This window comes from Nomascus leucogenys, chromosome 2 (genome assembly GCF_006542625.1).
Source record: "Nomascus leucogenys isolate Asia chromosome 2, Asia_NLE_v1, whole genome shotgun sequence".
Classification (NCBI taxonomy): Eukaryota; Metazoa; Chordata; class Mammalia; order Primates; family Hylobatidae; genus Nomascus; species Nomascus leucogenys.
In genome coordinates, this window is record NC_044382.1 from 73,232,975 (window position 1) to 73,258,805 (window position 25,831).

The 25,831-nt window shown below is 39.1% G+C and overlaps 1 protein-coding gene across 3 annotated transcripts in view; it reads left to right on the forward strand.

The window, feature by feature from the left end:
- The window catches only part of NETO2 (neuropilin and tolloid like 2), a 64,685-nt gene extending 41,257 nt beyond the window's left edge, over positions 1-23,428 (forward strand). For all 3 annotated transcript variants that reach the window (XM_030797579.1, XM_030797584.1, XM_030797592.1), the window contains exons 8-9: positions 19,049-19,162; positions 21,268-23,428. In XM_030797579.1, the coding sequence (XP_030653439.1) occupies positions 19,049-19,162; positions 21,268-21,848 (695 nt within the window). In that variant the 3' untranslated portion in view covers positions 21,849-23,428. The remainder of the gene's footprint in view (positions 1-19,048; positions 19,163-21,267) is intronic.
- Positions 23,429-25,831: the final 2,403 nt, after the last annotated feature.

The window sequence follows — 25,831 nt, forward strand, 5'->3', positions numbered from 1 at the left end:
TTTTTGTTGTTGTTTTTGGTGTGATATCCAAGAAATCATTGCCAAAACCAATGTCATGAAGCTTTTCTCATATGTTTTCTTCTGAGAGTTTTATAGTTTTAGCTCTTGTAATACATTTAGGTCTTTGATGTATTTGAGTTAATTTTTGTATATAGTGTAAGTTAAGGTTCCAACTTCATTCTTTTTCATGTGGATATCCAGCTTTCCCAGGATCATTTTTTGAAAACACTGTCCTTTCCTATTGAATGGTCTTGGCACCCCTGTCAAAAATCAATTAGATCTGGGCACAGTGGCATACACCTGTAGTCCCAGCTATACAGGAGGCTGAGGCAGGAGGATTGCTTGAGTCCAGGAGTTTGAGACCAGCCTGGGCAGGAGTTCAAGACCAGCCTGGTCAACATAGCAAAACCCCATCTCTATTTTTCTTTAAAAAAAGTAAAAAAAAAAAAAAAAAAAACCGGGCACAGTGGCTCATGCCTGTTATCCGAGCACTTTGGGAGGCCAAGGTGGGTGGAACACCTGAGGTCAGGAGTTTGAGACCAGCCTGGCCAACATGACGAAACCCCATCTCTACTAAAAATACAAAATTTAGCCAGGCGTGGTGGCTCACGCCTGTAATCCTAGCTTCTTGGGAGGCTGAGGCAGGACAATCGCTTGAACCTGGGAGGCAGAGGTCACAGTGAGCCAAGATCGTGCCACTGCACTCCAGCCTGGGCAACAGAGCTAGACTCTGTCAAAAAAAAAAAAAAATTATGTGAAGATTTATTTCTGGCCTCTCAATTCCATTGGTCTGTATGTCTGTTGTTATGCCAGTAGCAACTGTTTTGATTACTGTAGATTTGTAGTAAGTTTTGAAATCAGGAAGTATGAGTCCTCCAACTTTTTTCTTGTTTTTCAAAACTGGATTGGCTATTCATGGTTCATTGAGATTTCATGAGCTTTAGGATGACTTTTTCTGTTTCTGCAAAACACTGTTGGGATTTTGATAGGGATAATTTTAAATCTATGGGTCACTTTGAGTAATACTGTCATCTTAACTGTATGAAGTCTTCCCATTCATGAACACAGGATGTATATTCCCATTGATTTTTCATCTGTAATTCATTCAGCAATGTTTTGTAGTTTTCAGCATACAAATGTTTTGCCCCCTTGGTTAAATTTATTCCTAATATTTTATTCTTTTTAATGCTATTATACTGGAATTATTTTCTTAATTTCCAATTGTTAATTGGCAGTGTTTAGAAATGTAACGGATTTGTGTATGTGGGTTTTGCATCCTGCAACTTTGTTGACTTAGTTTATTAGCTCTAACAGGGGGTGTGGGTGGGTGGGTGGGTGTGATCTTTAGGGTTTTCTGCATATAAGATTGTGTTGTCTGTGAACAGAGAAAATCTCATATCTGCCTTTCCAATTTGGATACCTTTTATTTCCTTTTCTTGCCTAATTACTCTAACCAGAACTTCCAGTATGTATTCAATAGAAGTGAAATTGAGTATCTGTCTTATTCTTGATCTTAATGGAGCTCTGTCCTTCACTACTGATTATGATGTTAGCTCTGGGTTTTTCATATATGGCCTTTGTCATGTGAAGGAAATTTTTTTCTATTCATAGTTAATTGAATATTCTTATCATGAAAGGCTGTTGAATTTTGTCAAATGCTTTTTTAAAAATTCATTGAGCTGATCATGTAGTTTTTTTCCCTTACTGTAAATGTGATGTATTAAATTGGTGGACTTTTGTATATTGAACCACTCATGCATTCTGGGAATAAATCCCACTTTTCTTGGTGTATAATCATTTTATATGTTGCTGAATTCTGAAGTAGTAATTTTCTTGAGGATTTTTATATTAATATTCATAAGGGATACTGGTCTTTAGGTTTTTTTGTGTATCTTTTTCTAGCTTTGGTATCAGAGTAATTCTAGCCTCATAGAATGAGTAACTAGTTCTGGCCTCATAGAATGAGTAACTAGTGTTTGTTCTTCAACTTTTTCAAAGAGTTTGAGGATTAGTGTTAATTTTTTTTATTATTACGATACTTGAAGTTCTGGGATACATGTGCAGAACGTGCAGGTTTGTTACATAGGTATACACCTGCCATGCTGATTTGCTGCATCCATCAACCCATCATCTACATTTCTCCTAATACTATCCCTCCCCTAGGCCCCCATCCCCCAACAGGCCCCAGTGTGTGATGTTCCCTCCCCTCCCTGTGTCCATGTGTTCTTATAGTTCAGCTCCCACTTATGAGTGAGAACATGCAGTGTTTGGTTTTCTTTGCCTGTGTTAGTTTGCTGAGAATGATGGTTTCCAGCTTCATCCATGTCCATGCAAAGGACATGAACTTATCCTTTTTTATGGCTGCATAGTATTCCAGGATATGTATGTGCCACATTTTCTTTATCCAGTCTATCATTGATGAGCATTTGGGTTGGTTCCAAGTCCTTGCTATTATGAATAGTGCTGCAGTAAACATACATGTGCATGTGCCTTTATAGCAGCATGATTTGTAATCCTTTGGCTATATATCCAGTAATGAGATTGCTGGGTCAAATGGTATTTCTGGTTGTAGATCCTTGAGGAGTCTCCATACTCTTCTACAATGGTTGAACTAATTTACACTCCCACCAGCAGTATTATAAAAGAGCTCCTGTTTATCTACATCCTCTCCAGCATCTGTTGTTTTGTGACTTTTTAGTGGTAGCAATTCTGACTGGCGTGAGATGGTAGCTCATTGTGGTTTTGATTTGCATTTCTCTAACGACCAGTGATGATGAGCTTTTTTTCATGTGTTTCTTGGCTGCGTAAATGTCTTCTTTTGAGAAGTGTATGTTCATATCCTTCACCCACTTTTTGATGGGGTTGGTTTTTTTTTTCTTGTAAATTTGTTTAAGTTCCTTATAGATTCTGGATATTAGCCCTTTGTCAGATGAATAGATTGCAAAAATTTTCTCTGATTCTGTAGGTTGCCTGTTCACTGTGATAATAGTTTCTTTTGCTGTGCAGAAGCTCTTTAGTTTAGTTAGATCCATTTGTCAGTTTTGGCTTTTGTTGCCATTGCTTTTGGTGTTTTAGTCATGAAGTCTTTGCCCATGCCTATCTCCTGAATGGTATTGCCTAGGTTTTCTTCTAGGGTTTTTATGGTTTTAGATCTTATGTTTAAGTCTTTAGTCCATCTTGAGTTACTTTTTGTATAAGGTCCAGTTTCTGGAAGGGGTCCAGTTTCAGTTTTCTGCATATGGCTAGCCAGATTTCCCAACACCATTTATTAAATAGGAAATCCTTTCCCCATTGCTTGTTTTCATCAGATTTGTCAAAGATCAGATGGTTGTAGATATGTGACGTTATTTCTGAGGCCTCTGTTCTGTTCCATTGGTCTGTATATCTGTTTTGATACCAGTACCTTGCTGTTTTGGTTACTGTAGCCTTGTAGTATAGTTTGAAGTAAGGAAGCATGATGCCTCCAGCTTTGTTCTTTTTGCTTAGGATTGTCTTGGCTGTACAGGCTCCTTTTTGGTTCCATATGAAATTTAAACTAGTTTTTTCTAATTCTGTGAAGAAATTCAAATGGTAGCTTGATGGGGATAGCATTGAATCTATAAATTACTTTGGGCAGTATGGCCATTTTCACGATATTGATTCTTCCTATCCATGAGCATAGAATGTTTTTACATTTGTTTGTGTCCTCTCTCATTTCCTTGAGCAGTGGTTTGTAGTTCTCCTTGAAGTGGTCCTTCACATTCCTTGTAAGTTGTATTCCTAGGTATTTTATTCTCTTTGTAGCAATTGTGAATGGGAGTTCACTCATGATTTGGCTCTCTATTATTGGTGTATAGGAATGCTTGTGATTTTTGCACATTGATTTTTGTATCCTGAGACTTTGCTGAAGTTGCTTATCAGCTTTAAGGAGATTTTGGGCTGAGATGATGGGGTTTTCTAAATATACAATCATGTCATCTGCAGAGACAATTTAACTTCCGGTCTTCCTGTTTGAATACCCTTTATTTCTTTATCTTGCCTAATTGCCGTGGCCAGAACCTCAAATACTATGTTGAATAGGAGTGGTGAGAGAGGGCATCCTTGTCTTGTGCCAGTTTTCAAAGGGAATGCTTCCAACTTTTGCCCATTCAGTATGATATTGGCTGTGGGTTTGTCATAAATCGCTCTAATTATTTTGAGATACGTTCCATCAATACCTGGTTTATTGAGAGTTTTTAACATGAAGGGGTGTTGAATCTTACAGAAGGCCTTTTCTGCGTCTATTGAGATAATACTGTGGTTTTTCTCATTGGGTCTGTTTATGTGATTTGCCTATGTTGAACCAGCCTTGCATCCGAGGGATGAAGCTGACTTGATTGTGGTAAATAAGCTTTTTGATGTGTTGCTGGATTTAGTTTGCCAGTATTTTATTGAGGGTTTTCACATCGAAGTTCATCAGGGATATTGGCCTGAAATTTTCTTTTATGTTGTGTCTCTGCCAGGTTTTGTTACCAGGATGATGCTGGCCTCATAAAGTGAGTTAGGGAGAAGTCCCTCTTTTCTGTTGTTTGGAATACTTTCAGAAGGAATGGAACTAGCTCCACTTTGTACCTCTGGTAGAATTCGGGTGTGAATCCATCTGGTCCTGGGCTTTTTTTGGTTGGTAGGCTATTAATTACTGCCTCAATTTCAGAACTTGTTATCGGTCTATTCAGGGATTCGACTTCCTCCTGGTTTAGTCTTGGGAGGGTGTATGTGTCCAGGAATTTATCCATTTCTTCTGTATTTTCTAGTTTATTTACGTAGAAGTGTTTATAGTATTCTCTCATGGTAATTTCTATTTCTGTGGGATCAGTGATGATATCTTCTTTATCATGTTTTATTGTGTCTATTTGATTCTTCTCTCTTTTCTTCTTTATTAGTCTGACTAGCAGTCTATCTATTTTGTTAATCTTTTCAAAAAACCAGCTCCTGGACTCATTGCTTTTGTTTTTTTGTGTCTCTGTCCCCTTCATTTCTGCTCTGATCTTAGTTATTTTGTCTTCTGCTAGCTTTTGAATTTGTTTGCTCTTGCTTCTCTAGTTCTTTTAATTGTGATGTTAGGGTGTCAATTTTAGATCTTTCCCACCTTCTCCTGTGGGCATTTAGTGCTATAAATTTCCCTCTAAACACTGCTTTAGCTGTGTCCCAGAGATTCTGGTACGTTGTGTCTGTTCTCATTGGTTTCAAAGAACTTACTTATTTCTGCCTTAATTTCGTTATTTACCCCATAGTCATTCAGGAGCAGGTTGTTCAGTTTCCATGTAGTTGTGTGGTTTTGAATGAGTTTCTTAATCCTGAGTTCTAATTTGATTGCACTGTGGTCTGAGAGACTGTTATGATTTCTGTTCTTTTGCATTTGCTAAGGAGTGTTTTACTTCCAATTATGTGGTCAATTTTAGAATAAGTGTGATGTAGTGCTGAGAAGAATGTATACTCTGTTGATTTGGGTTGAAGAGTTCTGTAGATGTCTATTAGGTCTGCTTGGTCCAGAGCTAAGTTCAAGTCCTGAATATCCTTGTTAATTTTCTGTCTCGTTATCTGTCTAATATTGACAATGGGTTGTTAAAGTCTTTCACTATTATTGTGTGGGAGTTTAAGTCTCTTTGTAGGTCTCTAAGAACTTGCTTTATGAATCTGGGTGCTCCTGTATTGGGTGCATATATATATTTAGGATAGTTAGCTCTTGTTGCATTGATCCCTTTACCATTATGTAATGCCCTTGTCTTTTTTGATCTTTGTTAGTTTAAAGTCTGTTTTCTCAGAGACTAGGATTGCAACCTCTGCTTTTTTTTTTCTTGCCATTTGCTTGGTAAATATTCCTCCATCTGTTTATTTTGAGCCTATGTATGTCTTTGCACATGAGATGGGTCTTGTCTCTATCCAGTTTGCCAGTCTGTGTCTCTTAATTGGGGGCATTTAGCCCATTTACATCTAAAGTTAATATTGTTATGTGTGAATTTGATCCTGTCATTATGATGGTAGCTGGTTATTTTGCCCATTAGTTGTTGCAGTTTCTTCATAGTGTCAATGGTCTTTAAAATTTGTATGTTTTTGCAGTAGCTGGTACCGGTTTTTCCTTTCCATATTTAGTGCTTCCTTCAGGAGCTCTTTTAAGGCAGGCCTGGTGGTGACAGAGTCTCTCAGCATTTGCTTGTGTGCAAAGGGTTTTATTTCTCCTTCGCTTACGAAGCTTAGTTTGGCTGGATATGAAGTTCTGGGTTGAAAATTCTTTTAAGAATGTTGAGCCTGGGCACGGTGGCTCACACGCCTGTAATCCCAGCACTTTGGGAGGCCGAGGCAGGTGGATCACGAGGTCAGGAGTTCAAGACCAGCCTGGCCAAGATGGTGGAACCCCATCTCTACTAAAAATACAAAAATTAGCCAGGTGTGGTGGTGGGCGCCTGTAATCCCAGCTACTCGTGAGGCTGAGAGAATTGCTTGAACCTATTGAACCCAGGAGGCAGAGGTTGCAATGAGCCGAGGTTGTGACAGAGCGAGACTCCGTCATATACACAAAAAAAGAATGTTGAATATTGACCCCCACTCTCTTGTGGCTTGTAGGGTTTCTGCAGAGAGATCCACTGTTAGTCTGATGGGCTTCCCTTTGTGGGTAACCCGACCTTTCTCTCTGGCTGCCCTTAACATTTTTTCCTTCATTTCAGCCTTGGTGAATCTGACGATTATGTGTCTTGGGGTTGCTCTTCTCAAGGAGTATCTTTGTGGTGGTCTCTGTATTTCCTGAATTTGAATGTTGGCCTGTCTTGCTAGGTTGGGGAAGTTCTCTTGGATAATATCCTGAAGAGTGTTTTCCAGCTTGGTTCCATTCTCCCTGTCACTTTCAGGTACACCAGTCAAACATAGGTTTGGTCTTTTCACATAGTCCCATATTTCTTGGAGACTTTGTTCATTCCTTTTTTTTCTTTTTTCTCTAATTTTGTCTTCCCGCTTTATTTCATTAAACTGATCTTCAATCTCTGATATCCTTTCTTCCGCTTGATCCATTCAGCTATTGATACTTACATACGCTTCACGAAGTTCTCATGCTGTGTTTTTCAGCTCCATCAGGTCATTTATGTTCTTCTCTAAACTGGTTGTTCTAGTTAGCAATTCCTCTAACCTTTTTTCAAGGTTCTTAGCTTCCTTCCATTGGGTTAGAACATGCTCCTTTAGCTCGGAGAAGTTTGTTATTACCCACCTTCTGAAGCCTACTTCTGTCATTTCATGAAACTCATTCTCCATCCAGTTTTGTTCCCTTGCTGGCAAGGGGTTGTGATCCTTTGGAGGAGAAGAGGAGTTCTGGTTTTTGGAATTTTCAGCCTTTTTGCAGTGTTTTTTCCTTATCTTCGTGGATTTATCTACCTTTGGTCTTTGATGTTGGTGACCTTTGGATGTGGTTTATGTGTGGATGCCCATTTTATTGATGTTGATGCTATTCCTTTCTGTCTGTTAGTTTTCCTTCTAACAGTCAGGCCCCTCTGTGGCAGATCTGCTGGAGTTTGCTGGAGGTCCACTCCAGACCCTGTTTGCCTGTGTATCACCAGTGGAGGCTGCAGAATAGCAAAGATTGCTGCCTTTTCCTTTCTCCGGAAACTCCGTCCCAGAAGGACACCCACCAGATGCCAGCTGGAGCTCTCCTGTGTGAGGTGTCTGTCGACCCCTGCTGTGAGGTATCTCCCAGTCAGGAGGCATGGGGGTCAGGGACCCACTTGAGGAGGCAGTGTGTCCCTTAGCAGAGCTCGAGTGCTGTGCTGGGAGGTCTGCTGCTCTCTTCAGAGCCGGCAGGCAGGAATGTTTAAGTCTGCTGAAGCTGCACCCACAGCCGCCCCTTCCCCCAGGTGCTCTGTCCCAGGGAGATGGGATTTTTATCTATAAGCCCCTGACTGGGACTGCTGCCTTTCTTTCAGAGATGCCCTGCCCAGAGAGGAGGAATCTAGAGAGGCAGTCTGGCTACAGCAGCTTTGCTGAGCTGCGGTGGGCTCTGCCCAGTTCAAACTTCCCTGTGGCTTTGTTTATACTATGAGGGGAAAACCACCTACTCAAGCATCAGTCATGGCAGATGCCCCTCCCCCTACCAAGCTTGAGCGTCCCAGGTCGACTTCAGACTGCTGTGCTGGCAGTGAGAATTTCTAGCCAGTGCATCTTTGTCTGAAGGGCCCCGTGGGGGTGGGATCTGCTGAACTAGACCACTTGGCTTCCTGACTTCAGCCCCCTTTCCAGGGGAATGAACAGTTCTGTCTCGCTGGCGTTGCAGGTACCACTAGGATATGAAAAAGAAAACTCCTGCAGGTAGCTCGGTGTCTGCCCAAATGGCCGCCAGTTTTATGCTTGAAACCCAGGTCCCTGGTGGTGTAGGCACCCGAGGGAATCTCCGGGTCTGAGGGTTGTGAAGACCATGGGAAAAGTGTAGTATCTGGGTCGGAATGCACTGTCCCTCATGGCTTCCCTTGGCTAGGGGAGGGAGTTCCCCAACCCCTTGAGCTTCCCAAGTGAGGTGACCCTCCACCCTGCTCCTACTTGTCCTCCATGGGCTGTACCCACTGTCTAACCAGTCCCAATGAAATGAGCCAGGTACCTCAGTTAGAAATGCAGAAATCACCTGCCTTCTGCCTTGATCTCATAGGGAGCTGCAGACTGGAGCTGTTCCTGTTCGGCCATCTTGCCCAGGAATCAACCGATTGGTGTTAATTCTTTACATCTTTAGTAGAATTCACCAGTGAAGCCATGTGATCCAGAGCCTTTCTCTGTTGAGAAGTTCTGGATTCTTTTTTTAATCTCCTTGCTAGTTTTAGGCCTATTCAGATAGTGTTTGGCTTTATTATGCAGTTTTGATTGTGTGTTTCTAGGAATTTGTCCATTTCCTCTAGGTTGTCAGTTTGTTGGCATACAGTTGTTCTTAGTATTCATTTATGATTCTTTTTATATACGTAAGATCTGTAGTAATGTCTCCAGTTGCATTTCTGATTTTAATAATTTGAGTCTTTTTGTTCTTAATAATTCTAGCCAAAGGTTTGTCAGTCTTGTTGATCTTTTCAAAGAACCAAGTTTTGGGTTTTTGCTCTTTTTCTGTTTTCTGTTTTATTTATTGTCACTCTAATCTTTATTATTTTGTTGCTTCTGCTAGCTTTGGATTTAGTTTGTCTTCTTTCTCTAGTTCCTTAAGGTATAAAGTTAAGCTATTGATCTAAGTTGTTTCTTCTTTTTTAACGTAGGCATTTACAGGTGTAGATTTCCCTTTTACTACTGCTTTTACTACTCCCCATAAGTTTTGGCATGTTTTGGGTTTCATTTGTCTCAAGGTATCTTATAATTTCCCGTGGATTTCTTTTTTGAAATCACAGCTTTAAAAGTTGTGTAAGAGTATGTAGTTTAATTTACACAGACTTGTGAATTTTTTCATTTTCCTTCAGTTGTTGATACCTAGTTTCATTCCGTTTTGATTTGAAAATAAATTTTATATTTCAGTCATTTAAAATATATTCAGACTTGTGGCTGAACATATGTAGTCTATTCTAGAGACTGTCTGATGTGTAATTGAGAAAAATGTGTATTCTGTTATTGGGTGGAATTTTCTGTATACGTTAGGTCCATTTGGTCTATAATGGTGTTCAGGTCCTTTATTTTCTTCCTGATGTTCTGCCTGGCCATTCTATCCTTTATTGAAAGTGGGGCGTTGAAGTCTCCAATTACTATTGTACAAGTGTCTACTTCTCCCATCAGTTCTATCAATGTTTGTTTCATATATTTTAGGGCTCCTTTGTTTTTAGTCCATATGTTTATAATTGTTATATCTTCTGGATGAATTGACCCTTTTATCAATATACCATGTCCTTTTTTATCCAAGACTAGTCTTGCCACCCCCCAGCTGTCTTTTAGCAACTATTTGCATGGAATATCTTTGTCTGTCCTTTTACTTTCAACTTTTTTATATCTTTAAAGTGAGTGTCCTACAGGCAGCATATAATTGGATCTTGTTTTTTCCTGTCAGTTCTGCAATCTCTTCTTTTGATTGGAGAGTTTATTTATGTTTAATTGCTGATGAGGAAGGTTCTGTCACTTTGCTACTTGTTTTCTATGTGTCTGTAGCTTTGTCGTCTCTCATTTCCTCCATTACTGCCTTTTCTTTAATTGATTTTTTTTTGTAGCGACAAGTTTTGATTCCCTTCTCATTTCCTTTTGTGTCTGTTTTATAGATATGTTCTTGTGGTTACCATGGAGATTGTGTTTTTATGAACTGCTTAAGTTTTTAAAAGTTATCTTCACTATTTGGTAAGCATGTGGGAAGTTTTTCTTATTAAAGGTTGTAGCTCATACACAGACAACCACCACAGCTTAAAAGTGGAGAAATTTTGAAGACAGATTTTAGGATTCTTCTTTGGGTTCCTAGGCCAGGCACAGTGGCTCATACATGTAATTCCAGCTTTTGTGAGGCCGAGGCAGGTGGATCGCTTGAGCTCAGGAGTTTGAGACCAGCCTGCCTAGCCAACATGGTGAAACCCCATCTCTACTGAAAATGCAAAAATTAGCTGGGCGTGGTGGTATGCACCACTCAGGAGACTGAGATGGGAGGATCACTTGAGCCCAGGAGGCAGAGGTTGGAGTGAGCTAAGATTGCACCACTGCACTCCAGCCTGGGTGACAGAGCAAGACCCCGTCTCAAAAAATAAATGGCCAGGCACAGTGGCTCATGCCTGTAATCCCAGCACTTTGGGAGGCCAAGGCAGGCGAATCATGAGGTCAAGGAGATTGAGACCATCCTGGCTAACATGGTGAAACCCCGTCTCTACTAAAAATACAAAAAATTAGCCGGGCATGGTGGCAGGCGCCTGTAGTCCCAGCTACTCGGTAGGCTGAGGCAGGAGAATGGTGTGAACCCGGGAGGCAGAGCTTGCAGTGAGCCAAGATTGCACCATTGCACTCCAGCCTGGGTGACAGAGCAAGACTCCGTCTCTAAATAAATAAATAATACATAAATAAATAATAAATAAAACCTTCCTTTAGGTTCCTGAAAAATCAAGTGAATAAATTCCCACCAGGAAAAACTGTTTCTGCTATATTTCTTTGCTTTTCTATCTCCTTAAACTCCTCGGCCAATTAGCTAAGGATTTAAAAAAAAAAAAAAAATCCAAGTGATATATCAGTACTTCCTAATTTTTTTTTTATTTTGCTTATCATAAGTGCTGATCATATTACCAGTAGCTTTGGCAAAATCTGCTTTCCAAAATACCATCATTTTTTTACTTGAATTTGAATGGCCCTTAACTTTAATCTACATTTGGGCAGGGCTGGTTAGCCTCTCCCAACTGTCTGTTTCCTCAGATTCATCTCCTGTATGAAGAAAAATACCATTTTAAGACACATCTGAACTGCCCAGATATAGTTGAGTGTGTATGTTCACATCACATATATTTTAAAATTATAAGTGGTATATCTTATCTATTGTCATTAAAAGAAACAAATATTTTAGCCTTTATATCCTGACTGATGAATATGGTGTAATGGTAAGCTGTATGATTTGTGCAAACACAGAGTCTGTAAATACAAAAGTGTAACAGTAAGATATCAGATATTTTTGACAAATTTGAAAATTAATAGTTTTTCTCAATCTTATAATTTTAAGGTATTATATTATTCCATGGATTCTGTATTAAAATCATGACTGTTTATGACCATATACAGGCTTTCTTATAGCTGAACTCTTCTATCTAGAATTTTAAAGGTCTTCATGAGATGCCAAATGGTCAATTGGGTTATGAAGCCAATTTGGTCAACCAGCCTTCCTACCTGCTTTCCATGCATTTCTTTGGCATTTGTCATGTGAGGTACTGTGTTTGATGCTAGGAAGATACAAACATGCATGGAACAGTACCTGCCTTAAAGGGTTTTCCAGTCAGTTAGGTAAGGTGACATAGGCAAATAGTGACAGTGTAGGATTGACCGTGATGAAGACCCTTTGAGACATAAAACAAAGTGTTCTCCTGTTAAATATCCAAGTTCCTTCAAACAGGCAGCATCAATTACCGAGGAGGTGGTCTTTGAGTGCAGGTCCTTTGAGTGTGTCCTTGAAAGTAGGTATATTTTGAAGGTAGAAATGTTCATTGAGGCTGTTATTTTAGACAGAAGCAATAATGAGCAAAGCATTGAAGCAGAGGTAAGGTGGGCCACAAGAAGTGTGGTAGAGGGAGTGGCAGAGAAAGGAGGCAGGAAAGGTAGACTAAAACTGGATGAAGCCCTTTGAAAAAAATCAAAGGGAAAATGTAGACTCATCTTACAGTCATCGGGGAGTTGGCACTATAAAGTAACATCTTTAGCGCTGTGCCTTAGCTGGGGCATGGATATAAGTTAAGAGTTTACTTCCATAGTCACAGCGGGAAGCCATGGAGGTCTGAACCTAAGCAGGGGGCAGTGAGGACAAAGAAGGGTGGGGAAACAGAATCCAAAGGTTTCAATGACCCATTCAATGAAGGCTAAAAGAATGAGTCAGTCACCTACAATTTTGAGTGACTGACTTGGAAAATGAAAACTGAACAGACAAGATGCGGAAAGTTCATGTTTTGGACATGGTAAGCTCCTTGGGCAGCTGGAAATGTCGGGAGCTCACAGTGGCATTTGCTGAGAGTGAACTTTGCTGCTGCCGCTTCCTTCACCAGGGAGAGAACGTGAGCATGTTTCTAAAACCTTTTAAATTTGAGAACTTTTCAAACTTAAAAAACTATGCAGAGGCTGTTTCACTATGTCAAATAACTACAAATCAGTGCTTTATACAAAGACGTAGCTAACTAGAAAGGCTTTTAGCCTTCTTATTTTTCCCTCGGTTTCTGTGCACCTGTGCTGTCCAGTCCAGTGTCCGCCAGCCACCTGCAGCCTCTGAGCACTTGTAACATGGCCCGTCTAAACCGACATGTGCTATCATTATAAAAACGCCTCCCAGATGTCAGAGGCTTGGTATGAAATAAAGAATGTAAAGTATCCCACTAACAGTATTTTATGCTATATGTTAAAATGAGAATGTTTTGGAAATTGTTTCAGGGCTTCCAACAGCACCACCATGTTAGGTGCCTTGCTGGAAGGACTTTAGAACCCAGCATTTATTTGTACTGCACTCACAGCTGGGATGGACAACAACAAAAGGAAGCCACCAGGGAGAGGCTGCCAGGGTCTGGACCGATCCTTACACAGGTCCACATACCGCGTCCTTTCCGTGAGGGGCATTCTGAGTATGCCTGTTTCTCCAACAACAGCAAATGTGCATGGGCTGGACACAGTGGCTCATGCCTGTAATCCCAGCTCTTTGGGAGGCCAAGGTGGGAGGATTGCCTGAGACCAGCCTGGGCAACATAATGGGACAACATCTCTACCAAAAAAAAAAAAAACGAAAACACAGTTTTAAATGAGTTGGGCATGGTGGTGCACACCTGTGGTTCCAGCTACTCAGGAAGCTAAGACAGCAAGATCACTTGAGCCCAGGAGGTTGAGGCTGCAGTGAGCTGTGAATCATGCCACTGCATTCCAGCCTGGGCAACAGAGCGAGACTCTGTCTCCAAAAAAAAATTAAAATGCGGTAGCACATATGCAGTGTTTCTGCCCAGAGAAGCCCATTAGAGACTCAGCACCCAAGGTTCTTATCAGGGTCTGGTCACATAGGCACCCTCTGCTTTGCATATATCAAAATTTCAGACTCTCAGCAGGAAAGCAAGTATTTGGCATAAATGACATCTTTTATGCAAAGTCTAGGTACAATGAAGTACCCTTAACTGTTAGGGAATGGATGGCACCCAAGGGCCAGTCTTGCAAGCAGAACCTTTCAAAGGTAGCACCCTCAGGCCTGCTATAATGTTAATTCTTTCTTCACAGATATGTTAGGTTAAATAAACTATATAAGTCAAATTAATTTTACTGATTTCTTTTTTACTTTTTAATGTGGCTACTTGCTCACATTTTTTACTCACATATTTATTTTGGGCAGCACTGGTCTATATCCATGATGAGAAATTCTTCTCTAATGTGTTTCAGTTAAGGTATTTTCTCTATATACACTAATTTTTTTTTGTTAATACAAATCTGATCATTAAACAGGTGAAAAGCCTCTCTCAAGTGCTATCTTTATATTAACTAATCACCAAATGTAAGAATAAGTTTAAATTGTAAGGCTGCAATAGATTTAACTTCATATCCCAAATTTAGCTTTATTACCCAAGAACAAGAAGGAAGCCGCCCCTTCAGAAAAAGTGTATGTGATTAAAATAAGGGATTTAACAGAGTTTTTTAAAAACAAGAGCTAGCTTGAAAAACCTCCATTTGGAAAGCAAATTTCAGAGCTCCAATTAGTAAATTTTTTCATGCTTATCATTAATTCAAATTATTGAACTTTTCTTTTGTTCTCCTCTAAGCTGTGATTTGTAATTGTTACGATTTCACCCATGGAAACAATTAGTATTTCAGAAGAGGTTTATACAAATGGGCTAATTCTGCATGAGAGATTCAGTTCATGCCTACCCATTGTAGATTGCAGATATAACTGAAATAGAATAATTTTGCTAAACTGGATGATACAGAATAGCAATCAGGATATATCTGGCTTCTTCCCAGGCACTGAATACTAATATATACCTCACTCTTTAAGAAAGATACGGTTTTAGGAAAATAATTTCTAGGACTAGAACTGTGAAAGCAGCAGCAGATATTTTTGTTAGAATAAACCCGTAATGTGATTTTCGGTGATATACTGCCCACAGGCCCCCTGCAGGCTTTGCTGAAGGACAGCCATCCTTCAGCATCATTGCCACATCTCATTGAAATTGGGGGGGAACACAAAATCCCAGCCCTCCCCTTCTTTTCCACACCATGACCCAGCAGTGAGGAACGGCAGAAGGTAGAGAGTTCTCAGGCTGTAAGTGGAGTTCATAACTGGCACTATTTTTGCTGTCTTTTATTTATATAAAGACTTATAGTTCAATCATTTTATTATTTGAATTGAAGCATACCATTAAAATCCCATATCAATAACTGATGCTTGATTGTCATTTCCACCAGCTATGCTTAACCAGTGAAAAGCCATAAAGGTTAATGTAGGTGTAATTATTAATATAACTCACATTTCTATAAAGCAAAAGCTGACAATATCAGTGCTGTTTTCTAATCACTTTAAATAATATAGAGAGCAGTTGTAAAGAATTTATAATAAAAACTGAAGACATTTTCCTCTCACTGCTCAATCAGTGATGAACACGGAGTGGTAAACTTGTCTTTAAGGCCACCTTCGAAGTTATAAAGAGCCATCAAAGGGGGGGTCACATAATGTTCTGTAGATAAACCTTAAAAACCAATGATAGCTTTATTCATGAAATCCGAATGCCAAGGACCCACAGTGCTGTTTATTACCTCATTCAGCCTGTCCTGAAATTGGCTTATCTTTCTTACATCCCCTTTTTGTGAACTAGATAAAACAGGTAGTAGAATTAGAACATAATATACAATTATATTGTATGTAATAGAATTACAGTGTGGTATATTAATAAAAAAAGAAACTCCAGTTTGTAGAAAGGAGGAAATCAAAAATGCTATATGTTTCTCTTGGCCGGTTTTTAATATTTTTCAGTGCCCCCATTTGTATGATACAGTTTGATGATATCTATGATAAACCCAAGTAGGTGCACTAGCTAATTTTGTAGCGTGAATAAAACACCACCATACACTCCCCAGCCCTCAATATGATGGCATGTTTGTGTAACTGATACCTGTTGTCTTTCCGATGAGCCTTGGAACCATCAATATTATCTAAGAATCATGAAGTAATTATTTCAGTGGTTTTAGTGATACCATTTTGACAGGTTAGCAGTCTCTGGATAAATTACTTATTAGATATATACATCATTTGAACTTAAATCTAAAACAGAAGTATCATGATTGAGACCACTGATTGCATAGTCTCATCAAATTTTGGAACCAGAAGTCTGAGATACACTGTATTCCATCCCCTTCATTTTACAAGAGGAAGCCAAGGCCCAAGGAGGTTAAATACCTTAAAATGTGGATTAACTGATAATAGAAACCATTTTTATTGATTACTAGCCCATTGTTTTTTTCTGCTTTCTGCTGCATGGTGCTATTTCCCAAGTTCCTTCACAGTTCATAGCTATTGTGGACTCTTCAGTCACGTCAGCCACCAAAGGGTTCTCATACTTGAACTGCAGCGACTGAGTACTCCGCACGTGAACAAGCTTAACAGTTTAGTGTGAAGACTGTTGAACTGTATATAGAGAAAGAAGTCTAAACTCAACTGCAGGTTGGCTTACTGTGAGGAGGGGGAAGGGATAAACGAACCCTAGTTCATAATGACTATAGATTTTTAACCTGTTGTACTGAAACTTGGCTGAATAATACTGTTTAGGGCATTCTGCTTAAAGAGAGATTATGGTCATACTCTTAATAGCAAAGCAATTTTGGGTATTCACTGTGGACCTACATTTGTCGGATTATGTTTTGGAGTTATCTAGGTACCTAATAAATGCCTGTTTTTCCAGCCCATGTTCACAGCCCATTGAGAAATAGACAAAGTGGGTAAGGCAGATGCATGAAAAAATGTCAATTGTATTACTGATAATTTACTGCAATTGGAGAATGTGGTCAGATATTCCAAACTTCCTATGACTGCACTCTAAAGAGTCTTCTCTTTGGAGGGGAAAAAAATAATGCTCATGGCTGTTTTTAAAATTACGTTTATTAGATATTTATTAAGAGAAAAATAATATTTAGAAAAAAATCTCATTAGTCAAGTAAAATTTTAGATACTCTATCTTGAAAAACCTTCTGAAAACAATATAAAAAATATTTGAGATATGTCGGTATAACATAGAGCAATATTCGATTCTCCCTCCTTGGTGCAGCAAATATTTTCTGAAAATCAAAAGTACAGAATCTTTTAGGCAGGAAATACATTTTGTCCAATTATAATTTTAAAAGTCAAAATTGTTAAGGTTTTTGGACCAGGCACAGTGGCTCACGCCTGCAATCCCAGCACTTTGGGGGGCTGAGGCAGGCAGATCACTTAAGGTCAGGAGTTCGAGACCAGCTTGGCCAACATGGTTAAACCCCGTCTCCACTAAAAATACACAAATTAGCTGGGCATGGTGACACGTGCCTGTAGTCCCAGCTACTCGGGGAGGCTGAGGCAGGAGAATTGCTTGAACCTGGGAGGCAGAGGTTGCAGTAAGCTGCGATCATGCCACTGCACTCCAGCCTGGGCAACAGAGCGAGACTCCATCTCCAAAAGAAAAAGAAAAAAAAATTGCTAAGGTTTTTGGGCTTCTGTCGTACTGAATGGGAAAATAATAAGCTGCCTCACTTCTTGACTTTCATATGTTTTGTTTGTTTCTTTACACTGAAATACTTAATACTACTCTATTGGACTTCTGCCTCCAAACCAGGAGTTTATTTCCTAACAGAAGTAAGCACACTGACTAATAATAATCCATTCTAACAAAGGTTTACATACACAAGGGGAGGTGCCAAGTAGAGGAGTATGGAACACACAGGAGTGACTGGCTACCTCAGAGAAGCAAGGGGATTTTCACAGACGGTAACATTTGAGATGATACTGAAAGATGAGTAGGTGGCCGCCACATAGAGAAAGAAGGAGCCATTCCAGGCTGAAAGAACAACTTATACAAGTAGGAAATTACATGGTATATATTCCATATACCTTTAGTGTCCTTAAAACAATTTTTTTGAATCCAGAAGAGTGGATTTTTTTATTATGGGTAAAATATACGTAACAAAATTTATTATTTTAGGCATTTTAAGTATACGGTTCAGTAGCATTAAGTACATTCACATTATTGTGCAACCATTACCACTATCCATATTCAGAAAGTTTTTGTCTTCCCAAACTGAAACTCTGTACCCATTAAACATCACCTCCCTATTCCTCCCTCTTTCTGGACCCTAGTAACCTCTATTCTACTTTCTGTTATGAATTTGCCTCTTCTAGGCACCTCAATAAGTGGAATCATACGATACTTCTCATACAATAATTAATATGTAATTATAGGACCAGGCACGGTGGCTCACACCTGTAATCTCAGCACCTTGGGAGACCAAGGCAGGTGGATCACGAGGTCAGGAGTTCAAGACCAGCCTGGCCAACATAGTGAAAACCCATCTCTACTAAAAATACAAAAATTAGCCAGGTATGGCTCGTGCCTGTAGTCCCAGCTACTCGGGAGGCTGACACAGGAGAATCACTTGAACCCGGGAGGTGGAGGTTGCAGTGAGCCAAGATAACGCCACTGCACTCCAGCCTGGCAACAGAGCGAGACTCCATCTCAAAAAAAAAAAAAAGTTTAATTATAAATAATTATGCTAAGTGAAGTATGTGGCTTTGTCTGTGGTGTATGTATCATAATTTTGTTTCTTTTTATGACCGAATCACATTCCATTGTCTTGTGGATGCTACATTGGTTATCCATCCACCCATCAATGGGCATTTTGTTTGTTCCCACCTTCTGGCTGTTGTGCATAATGCTGCTGTGAACATTGGTATGCAAGTAACTGAGTTCCTGGTTTCAGTTCTTTGGAGTAGGTAGCTTAAAATTGCTGGATCATAAGGTAATTCTATCTTTAACTTTTTGAGGAGCCTCCAGATAATTGTCCACAACGACTGCACCATTTTACATTCTCACCCTCAGTACAGAAGGGTTCCAGTGTCTCCACATCCTTGCCAACATTGTCTTTCAAAGTTTTGAAAAAAAAAAATCTACCAGACTGTATATTGGTTCCATAAGAACCATTGAAAATACATTCATTATCATTACATTAAAAGTGACCTTTTGGGGCCTAGCGTAAGAAAAAGTTTGAGCCAGCATCAGAGAATATTGACGTTTGTCTTACTGTTTGAATAGTACACAGTTTATTCAAGGAAAGGCCTTTGTGGTAAGAAAGTACTCTTATAAAGTCAGATTTGTTATGTATGAAATAAATCAAAATCAGGTGGTATGCCTGCTCTTCGCAACACTGTTTTCTCTTCCTGCAGCTCCCTGCACAAGCAGCACTTTCTTTTGCCATAGCAACATGTGCATCAATAATTCTTTAGTCTGTAATGGTGTCCAAAATTGTGCATACCCTTGGGATGAAAATCATTGTAAAGGTGAGTTTGATGTAACGGCCAACCTTTTTGAGAAAAGAGTGGCTATTGCCCTTCATTAAGAACTTAAAATGTTATTGTCTACAACAGTGCTTAGCATAGCTGCTTTGACGGAAATGGAAACATAAATGTTCTTTTAAATGGATCATAGACCTGGGATGTGGTGAAAAGCATACTCTAAACAAAAGCATTTTTTGTCTACAAACTGTTAAGTTGTTCGAAAGTGTATTGTGGCCGGGCGTGGTGGCTTACGCCTGTAATCCCAGCACTTTGGGAGGCTGAGGCAGGCGGATCACCTGAGGTCAGGAGTTCAAGACCAACCTGGCTAACGTGGTGAAACCCCGTTTCTACTAAAAACACAAAAAAATTAGCTAGGCGTGGTGGCACGCGCCTGTAATCCCAGTTACTTGGGAGGCTGAGGCAGGAGAATGGCTTGAACTCGGCAGGCGGAGGTTGCAGTGAGCCGAGATCGCACCATTGCAGTCCAGCTTGGGCAACAACAGTGAAAACTCCATCTCATCCAAAAAAAAAAAGTATATCGTGGTATGCCTTGCCCTTATTTTGTTACTGTTGTTGAAGTTTGTCATTTGTATTGTAAACATACCTTATTTAGTTGTCAAAATAATTTAGAGGTTAGCCTGAAGTATGTGGAAACACTATTTAATAAAAATCAACTTGCAGATTCCATCTTACAACATAAAAGCAGAAACATTCTATGAACTGCTTTTTTTATTTCGTAATATTGCCTATGCTGCATTCCCGGTGTGTACTCACTGAAAGATAAATGCAGCTTGTGATAATGGTTGAATGTCTGCAAGCTGGTTGTCAGATCACTGTGTCAGAACTAAAAGTGATCTTCCTTTTATCCTGTAAGACAGCAGTCCCCAACCTTTTTGGCACCAAAGACTGGTTTCGTGGAAGACAGTTTTTTCACAGAACAGGGGTGGGGCAGGTGGGTTGGTTTCAGGATGATTTAAGCGCGTTACATTTATTGGGCACTTTATTATTATTACATTGTAATATATAATGAAATAATCATACAACTCACCATAATGCAGATGGGAGCCCTGAGCTTTTTTTCCTTCAACTAGACAGTCCCATCTGGGGGTGATGAGAGACAGTGACAGATCATCAGGCATTAGATTCTCCTAAGGAGCTCACAGCCTATATCCCTCACATGCACTTGGGCTTCTGTCATACTGAATGGGAAAATAATAAGCTGCCTCACTTCTTGACTTTCATATGTTTTGTTTGTTTCTTTACACTGAAATACTTAATACTACTCTATTGGACTTCTGCCTCCAAGCCAGGAGTTTATTTCCTAACAGAAGTAAGCACACTGATAATAATAATCCATTATTATTATCCATAATAGGGCTCCTGCTCCTGTGAGAATCTAATGCCACTGCTGATCTGACAGGAGGCAGTGCTGCAGGTAATGCGAGTGATGGGGAGCGGCAGCAAATACACATGCAGCTTCACTTGCTCACTCGCAGCTCACCTCCTGCAGTGAGACCCAGTTCCTGTCTGTGGCCCAGGGGTTGAGGACCCCTGCTGTAAGAGTTCAATAAATATCTTACTGTGGAAAGGTGATATAATCTGATATGGCTGTCGTAAATACTGGACATGAAGTGTTTTCAATTAATCATTCAAAAACAGTAGGTCATGATAATATACTGGATGGGTTAGTCTGATGATGTTAGTTTGCTCTCCCTGGGGTCATCAGTAGATGTGGGTATACCTGAACACAGCAGTTGGTCAAACCTACCATAAAGCAGAAAGCTAAACTTGATAGAACAAGAGTATTTATTTGGTGTAGTCTATATTTGTGTATTTGATTTGATTTGCAGAATGTATGCATTTATGTGTCTTCTGAAGAAATGGACCAAGAACTTTATCTTTTCTGTAATCTATCAGTACTGCGATTGGTAACTTTAACCAGAAATTATAATAGGGTTGCTTTATTTGTTTAAAAACCTAATTGTAAATTGCATTGTCTGTAGTATATTTGGCCCAAGTATTCTGTCTCACCTAAAAATACCTAATTTGTACCAGGATTCATATTAATGTATTTTGAAAACTTAACATTTCTCATTTTCTTTCTACAGAAAAGAAAAAAGCAGGAGTATTTGAACAAATCACTAAGACTCATGGGACAATTATTGGCATTACTTCAGGGATTGTCTTGGTCCTTCTCATTATTTCTATTTTAGTACAAGTGAAACAGCCTCGAAAAAAGGTCATGGCTTGCAAAACTGCTTTTAATAAAACCGGGTTCCAAGAAGTGTTTGATCCTCCTCATTATGAACTGTTTTCACTAAGGGACAAAGAGATTTCTGCAGACCTGGCAGACTTGTCGGAAGAATTGGACAACTACCAGAAGATGCGGCGCTCGTCCACCGCCTCCCGCTGCGTCCACGACCACCACTGTGGGTCGCAGGCCTCCAGCGTCAAACAAAGCAGGACCAACCTCAGTTCCATGGAACTTCCTTTCCGAAATGACTTTGCACAACCACAGCCAATGAAAACATTTAATAGCACCTTCAAGAAAAGTAGTTACACTTTCAAACAGGGACACGAGTGCCCTGAGCAGGCCCTGGAAGACCGAGTAATGGAGGAGATTCCCTGTGAAATTTATGTCAGGGGGCGAGAAGATTCTACACAAGCATCCATATCCATTGACTTCTAATCTTCTGCTAATGGTGATGTGAATTCTTAAGTGTGTACGTACACAGCCTCCAGGGAATCATACTGTTTCCAGCAGCCAACCCTTTTCTCCCATCACAACTACAAAGACCTTGATTTACCGTTAACCTATTGTATGGTGATGTTTTTATTCTCTCAGGCAGTCTATATATGTTAAACCAATCAAGAAACTTACTTTATTCAGTGGAAACAATAATCTCTATTGCTTGGTGTCATTTATAGGAAGCACCGCCAGTTAAAGAGCATTGGAAGAGGTGGTTGGATGGAGCCAGGCTCAGGCTGCCCATTTGTTTTAGCAACAAGAAGACTGCTCTTGACTGATACAGCTCTGTCAATATTTTGATGCCACAATAAACTTTAAGATTTTTCTTTACATTCCTTTTATTTTTTCCTTTCTCTAAATTTAATTTGTTTTATAAGCCTATAGTTTTACCATTTCATTTTCTTACATAAATACAAGTGGTTAATGTACCACATACTTCAGTATAGGCATTTGTTCTTGAATGTGTCAAAATACAGCTAGTTACTGTGCCAATTAAGACCCAGTTGTATTTCATCCATCTGTTTCTTCTTGGCTAATCTCTGTACTTCTGCCTTTTAATTACTGGGCCCTTATTCCTTATTTTCTGTGAGAAATAATAGATGATATGATTTATTACCTTTCAATTATATTTTTCTCAGTTATACTAGAAAATTTCATAATCCTGGGATATATGTACCATTGCCAGCTATGACTAAAAATTTGAAAAAGAAAAATTTCTAGCAAGCCTTTGAAGTTTACCAAGTATAGTCACATTCAGTGATAGCCCATTCATTCCAGTAAACAGAGTCATTTCATTCACTTTGGGAGAGGCCTATAATTAACATTTATTTGCAATGTTTCTCTTCGCTAGATTGTTACATAGCTCCCGGTCTATTGGTTTTGCTTACCGCATATGGTAACCAAGGTTAGATGCCAGTTAAAATTCCTTAGAAACTGGATGAGCCTTGAGATTGCTTCTTACCTGGGACACGACATTTTTCTAGCTCTTATCAAAAATAACAACTTCCACTTTTTTTTAAACTGCACTTTTGACTTTTTTTATGGTATATAAACAATAATTTATAAACATAATATAAAAGCTCATTGTGTTTTTTAGACTTTTGATATTATTTGATACTGTACAAACTTTATTAAATCAAGATGAAAGACCTACAGGACAGATTCAGTGTTCACATCAGCGGCTTTGTATGCAAATATGCTGTGTTGGACCTGGACGCTATTACTTATTGTAAAGACCTTGGTAATGTGGACATAAGCTCTTTCTTTCCTTTTGTTACTGTATTCAGTTTGTGATAAATTTTTCACTGTGTGATATTTATGCTCTAAATCACTACACAAATCCCATATTAAAATATACATTGTACCTGACCCTTTAATCATGTTATTTATGCCACCAAGGTTGTGGATCTTAAGGTATGTATGGAAAGGAACTCATTTATCAAATTGTAATACAGACATGCCATTTAAAAGAGGTAAATTCTTGTTTTCTATATTTTGGTAGTAAATTCTCAATGAAATAAGTTGAAGTTTCACTGGATTTCATTAACTTTTAAATATTACATATATGTGTTTTCTCAGATTAGTGAAAGTTGTGACCTTAAATATGATACACATACACTGCCTCAGAATGCTTTCTTATATCAAAGTTTTTGTTTTTTAAAAGAGTAAATAATATTTAGGAGACAGAAAAACCACACATAATGTATTCATGATTTAAATTTTTTTAAGTCAGCATAGTTTCTTGTTTTAAAAATACAACGTGAAAACATGAAAAGACGATCATATAATATTCAGTGAACTAATACCAGAGACAGCTAAGTTTTTTCAGTAGTTATGCTAAATAAGCATTTTAGTAGGTAATTTATGCCAGCTAACATTTGAGCAGCATAATAAATACTTAATATAATAACAACTATGATCTTATTCATGATGATAAAAGGGAAGTTAGCATATTTTCTATGTAAAATTATATTCATTTTTTAAAATAGCTGTTAAACCTATATTTAATCTTTATAATAACAGTACAGTATGCTAAACTATATAGTCACTTGTAACTATATTTTTGTTTTTGAAATTTGATTTCTATTTTATAAGGTCTTGAAGAGGCCTACAAAATACAGAGCCTTTAAAGAAGACCTAACAGTAAAATAGAACAGAAGTACACAGTTTTATACAAGTCAACGTAGCAAGTAACATTTAGACAGTTTGGTTCTGAATTTTCTGGCTGCTAAAACAGTTTTTGCTTTTCACAGTAGAAAAACTTATGTGCAGAGGCTAATTTCCTCTTCAACTACAGCATGAGGGTCTGTATATAGGAACATTTCTTCAGAATGTAAAAAAGATGCAAAATGCAGACAGAGGTTATAATGGTGCTTCTTAATCCAGTGAAGGCACAACTTAATGTTGTCTAGGAACATTGGTTTGGGGTCAGTCTGTATTTTCAGGGATACAACTAAAGAATCGAATGATCAATAGCTAAGCCAGCCTTAGCCTGTCATATGTTACACACCTTCACTGAATCATAGATGGGCATTAGAGCTCATTTATTTCTTAAACTTGTCTATGCTTTTGGAAGAGGTGAGAATGGAACTAATAAATCTTAGGCATTATTGCCAGAATAATGCTAATTGCTGTATATACAGCCTTTAATCTTTGAGATCAGTGAGAAAACTTTACAAATTGCTTACTAAAATGAAAGCCATAAAATTTAATAACAGAAGACATGAAATTTAGCCATCTTGTGGAATTCATTACACAGTATTAACTGTCACGCAGGGTACCCCACACAGTGTCCCAGTGTTAAACACATTTAACACAAAATGCAAATCTGAGGGGGTAAATATCTTCAATTCAGAAACAGCATTAAATGTACCTGTATAATACTGTCACCATTATCTTCCATCTGCAATTCACCATATCATCTCCCAAGTGCCCACAGATCTATTGCAGGAAACCTACTAATCCCAACATCTAAAGCATGTAGGAATAAGGTATGATATTCCTTTTGTGTGTGGGGAGAGTTTCAATCTAAACGTTTAACAAAAAGCAAAGAATGTTGCACATTTCACATCACAAAAGAGATTTCAAAGACTCCTTTAACCCGACAGCGCTTATGTCACTGTCTTTGTCATGTTTCATAGAATTGTTAGACTTTAAAAGAACCTCCTGAAAGTCTGCCTCTGAACATTTGTATGGTTCTGCCAATGTGTGATGAGAAGAATGCTTCCCTGTTTCAGGAGTGTGTTCACTGATGAGAGGGGACGGGAGAAGCCTGGTTGTGATTTCAGGAATAATTCCCAAAGGAGATTATGCTCTTATTGCAAAATGGGGTCTGCTATATATTGTTCATGTCACTTTATTGCAAGTATTAAAAATAATATGCCTTGAATCACACTGATTAGACCCAGAAGGATCATTGAGTTTTTGGTGGTTTTAAAGATCCAAGAAAGACTGTCTGTCCCAAGTGTATTAATGAGAAGACCGAAGCCCACAGAAGTGAAGTCAGCACCAGTGTCTCAAGAACCCCAGTCCCCAGTACTCTTTTTTTTTTTTTTTTTTTTTTTTTTTTGAGACGGAGTCTTGCTCTGTCGCCCAGGCTGGAGTGCAGGGTGTGATCTCGGCTCACTGCAAGCTTCGCCTCCCGGGTTCACGCCATTCTCCTGCCTCAGCCTCCCAAGTAGCTGGGACTACAGGCGCCCAACACCATGCCCGGCTAATTTTTTGTATTTTTAGTAGAGACGGGGTTTCACCATGTTAGCCAGGATGGTCTCGATCTCCTGACCTCGTGATCTGCCCGCCTCGGCCTCCCAAAGTGCTGGGATTATAGGAGTGAGCCACAGCACCCAGCCCAGCTGTAGGTTTTAAAAGTCAAGCACTTCTGTTTAGCAGCCCAGATGTTCCGTGTAAGCTTGTCAATCATTCTG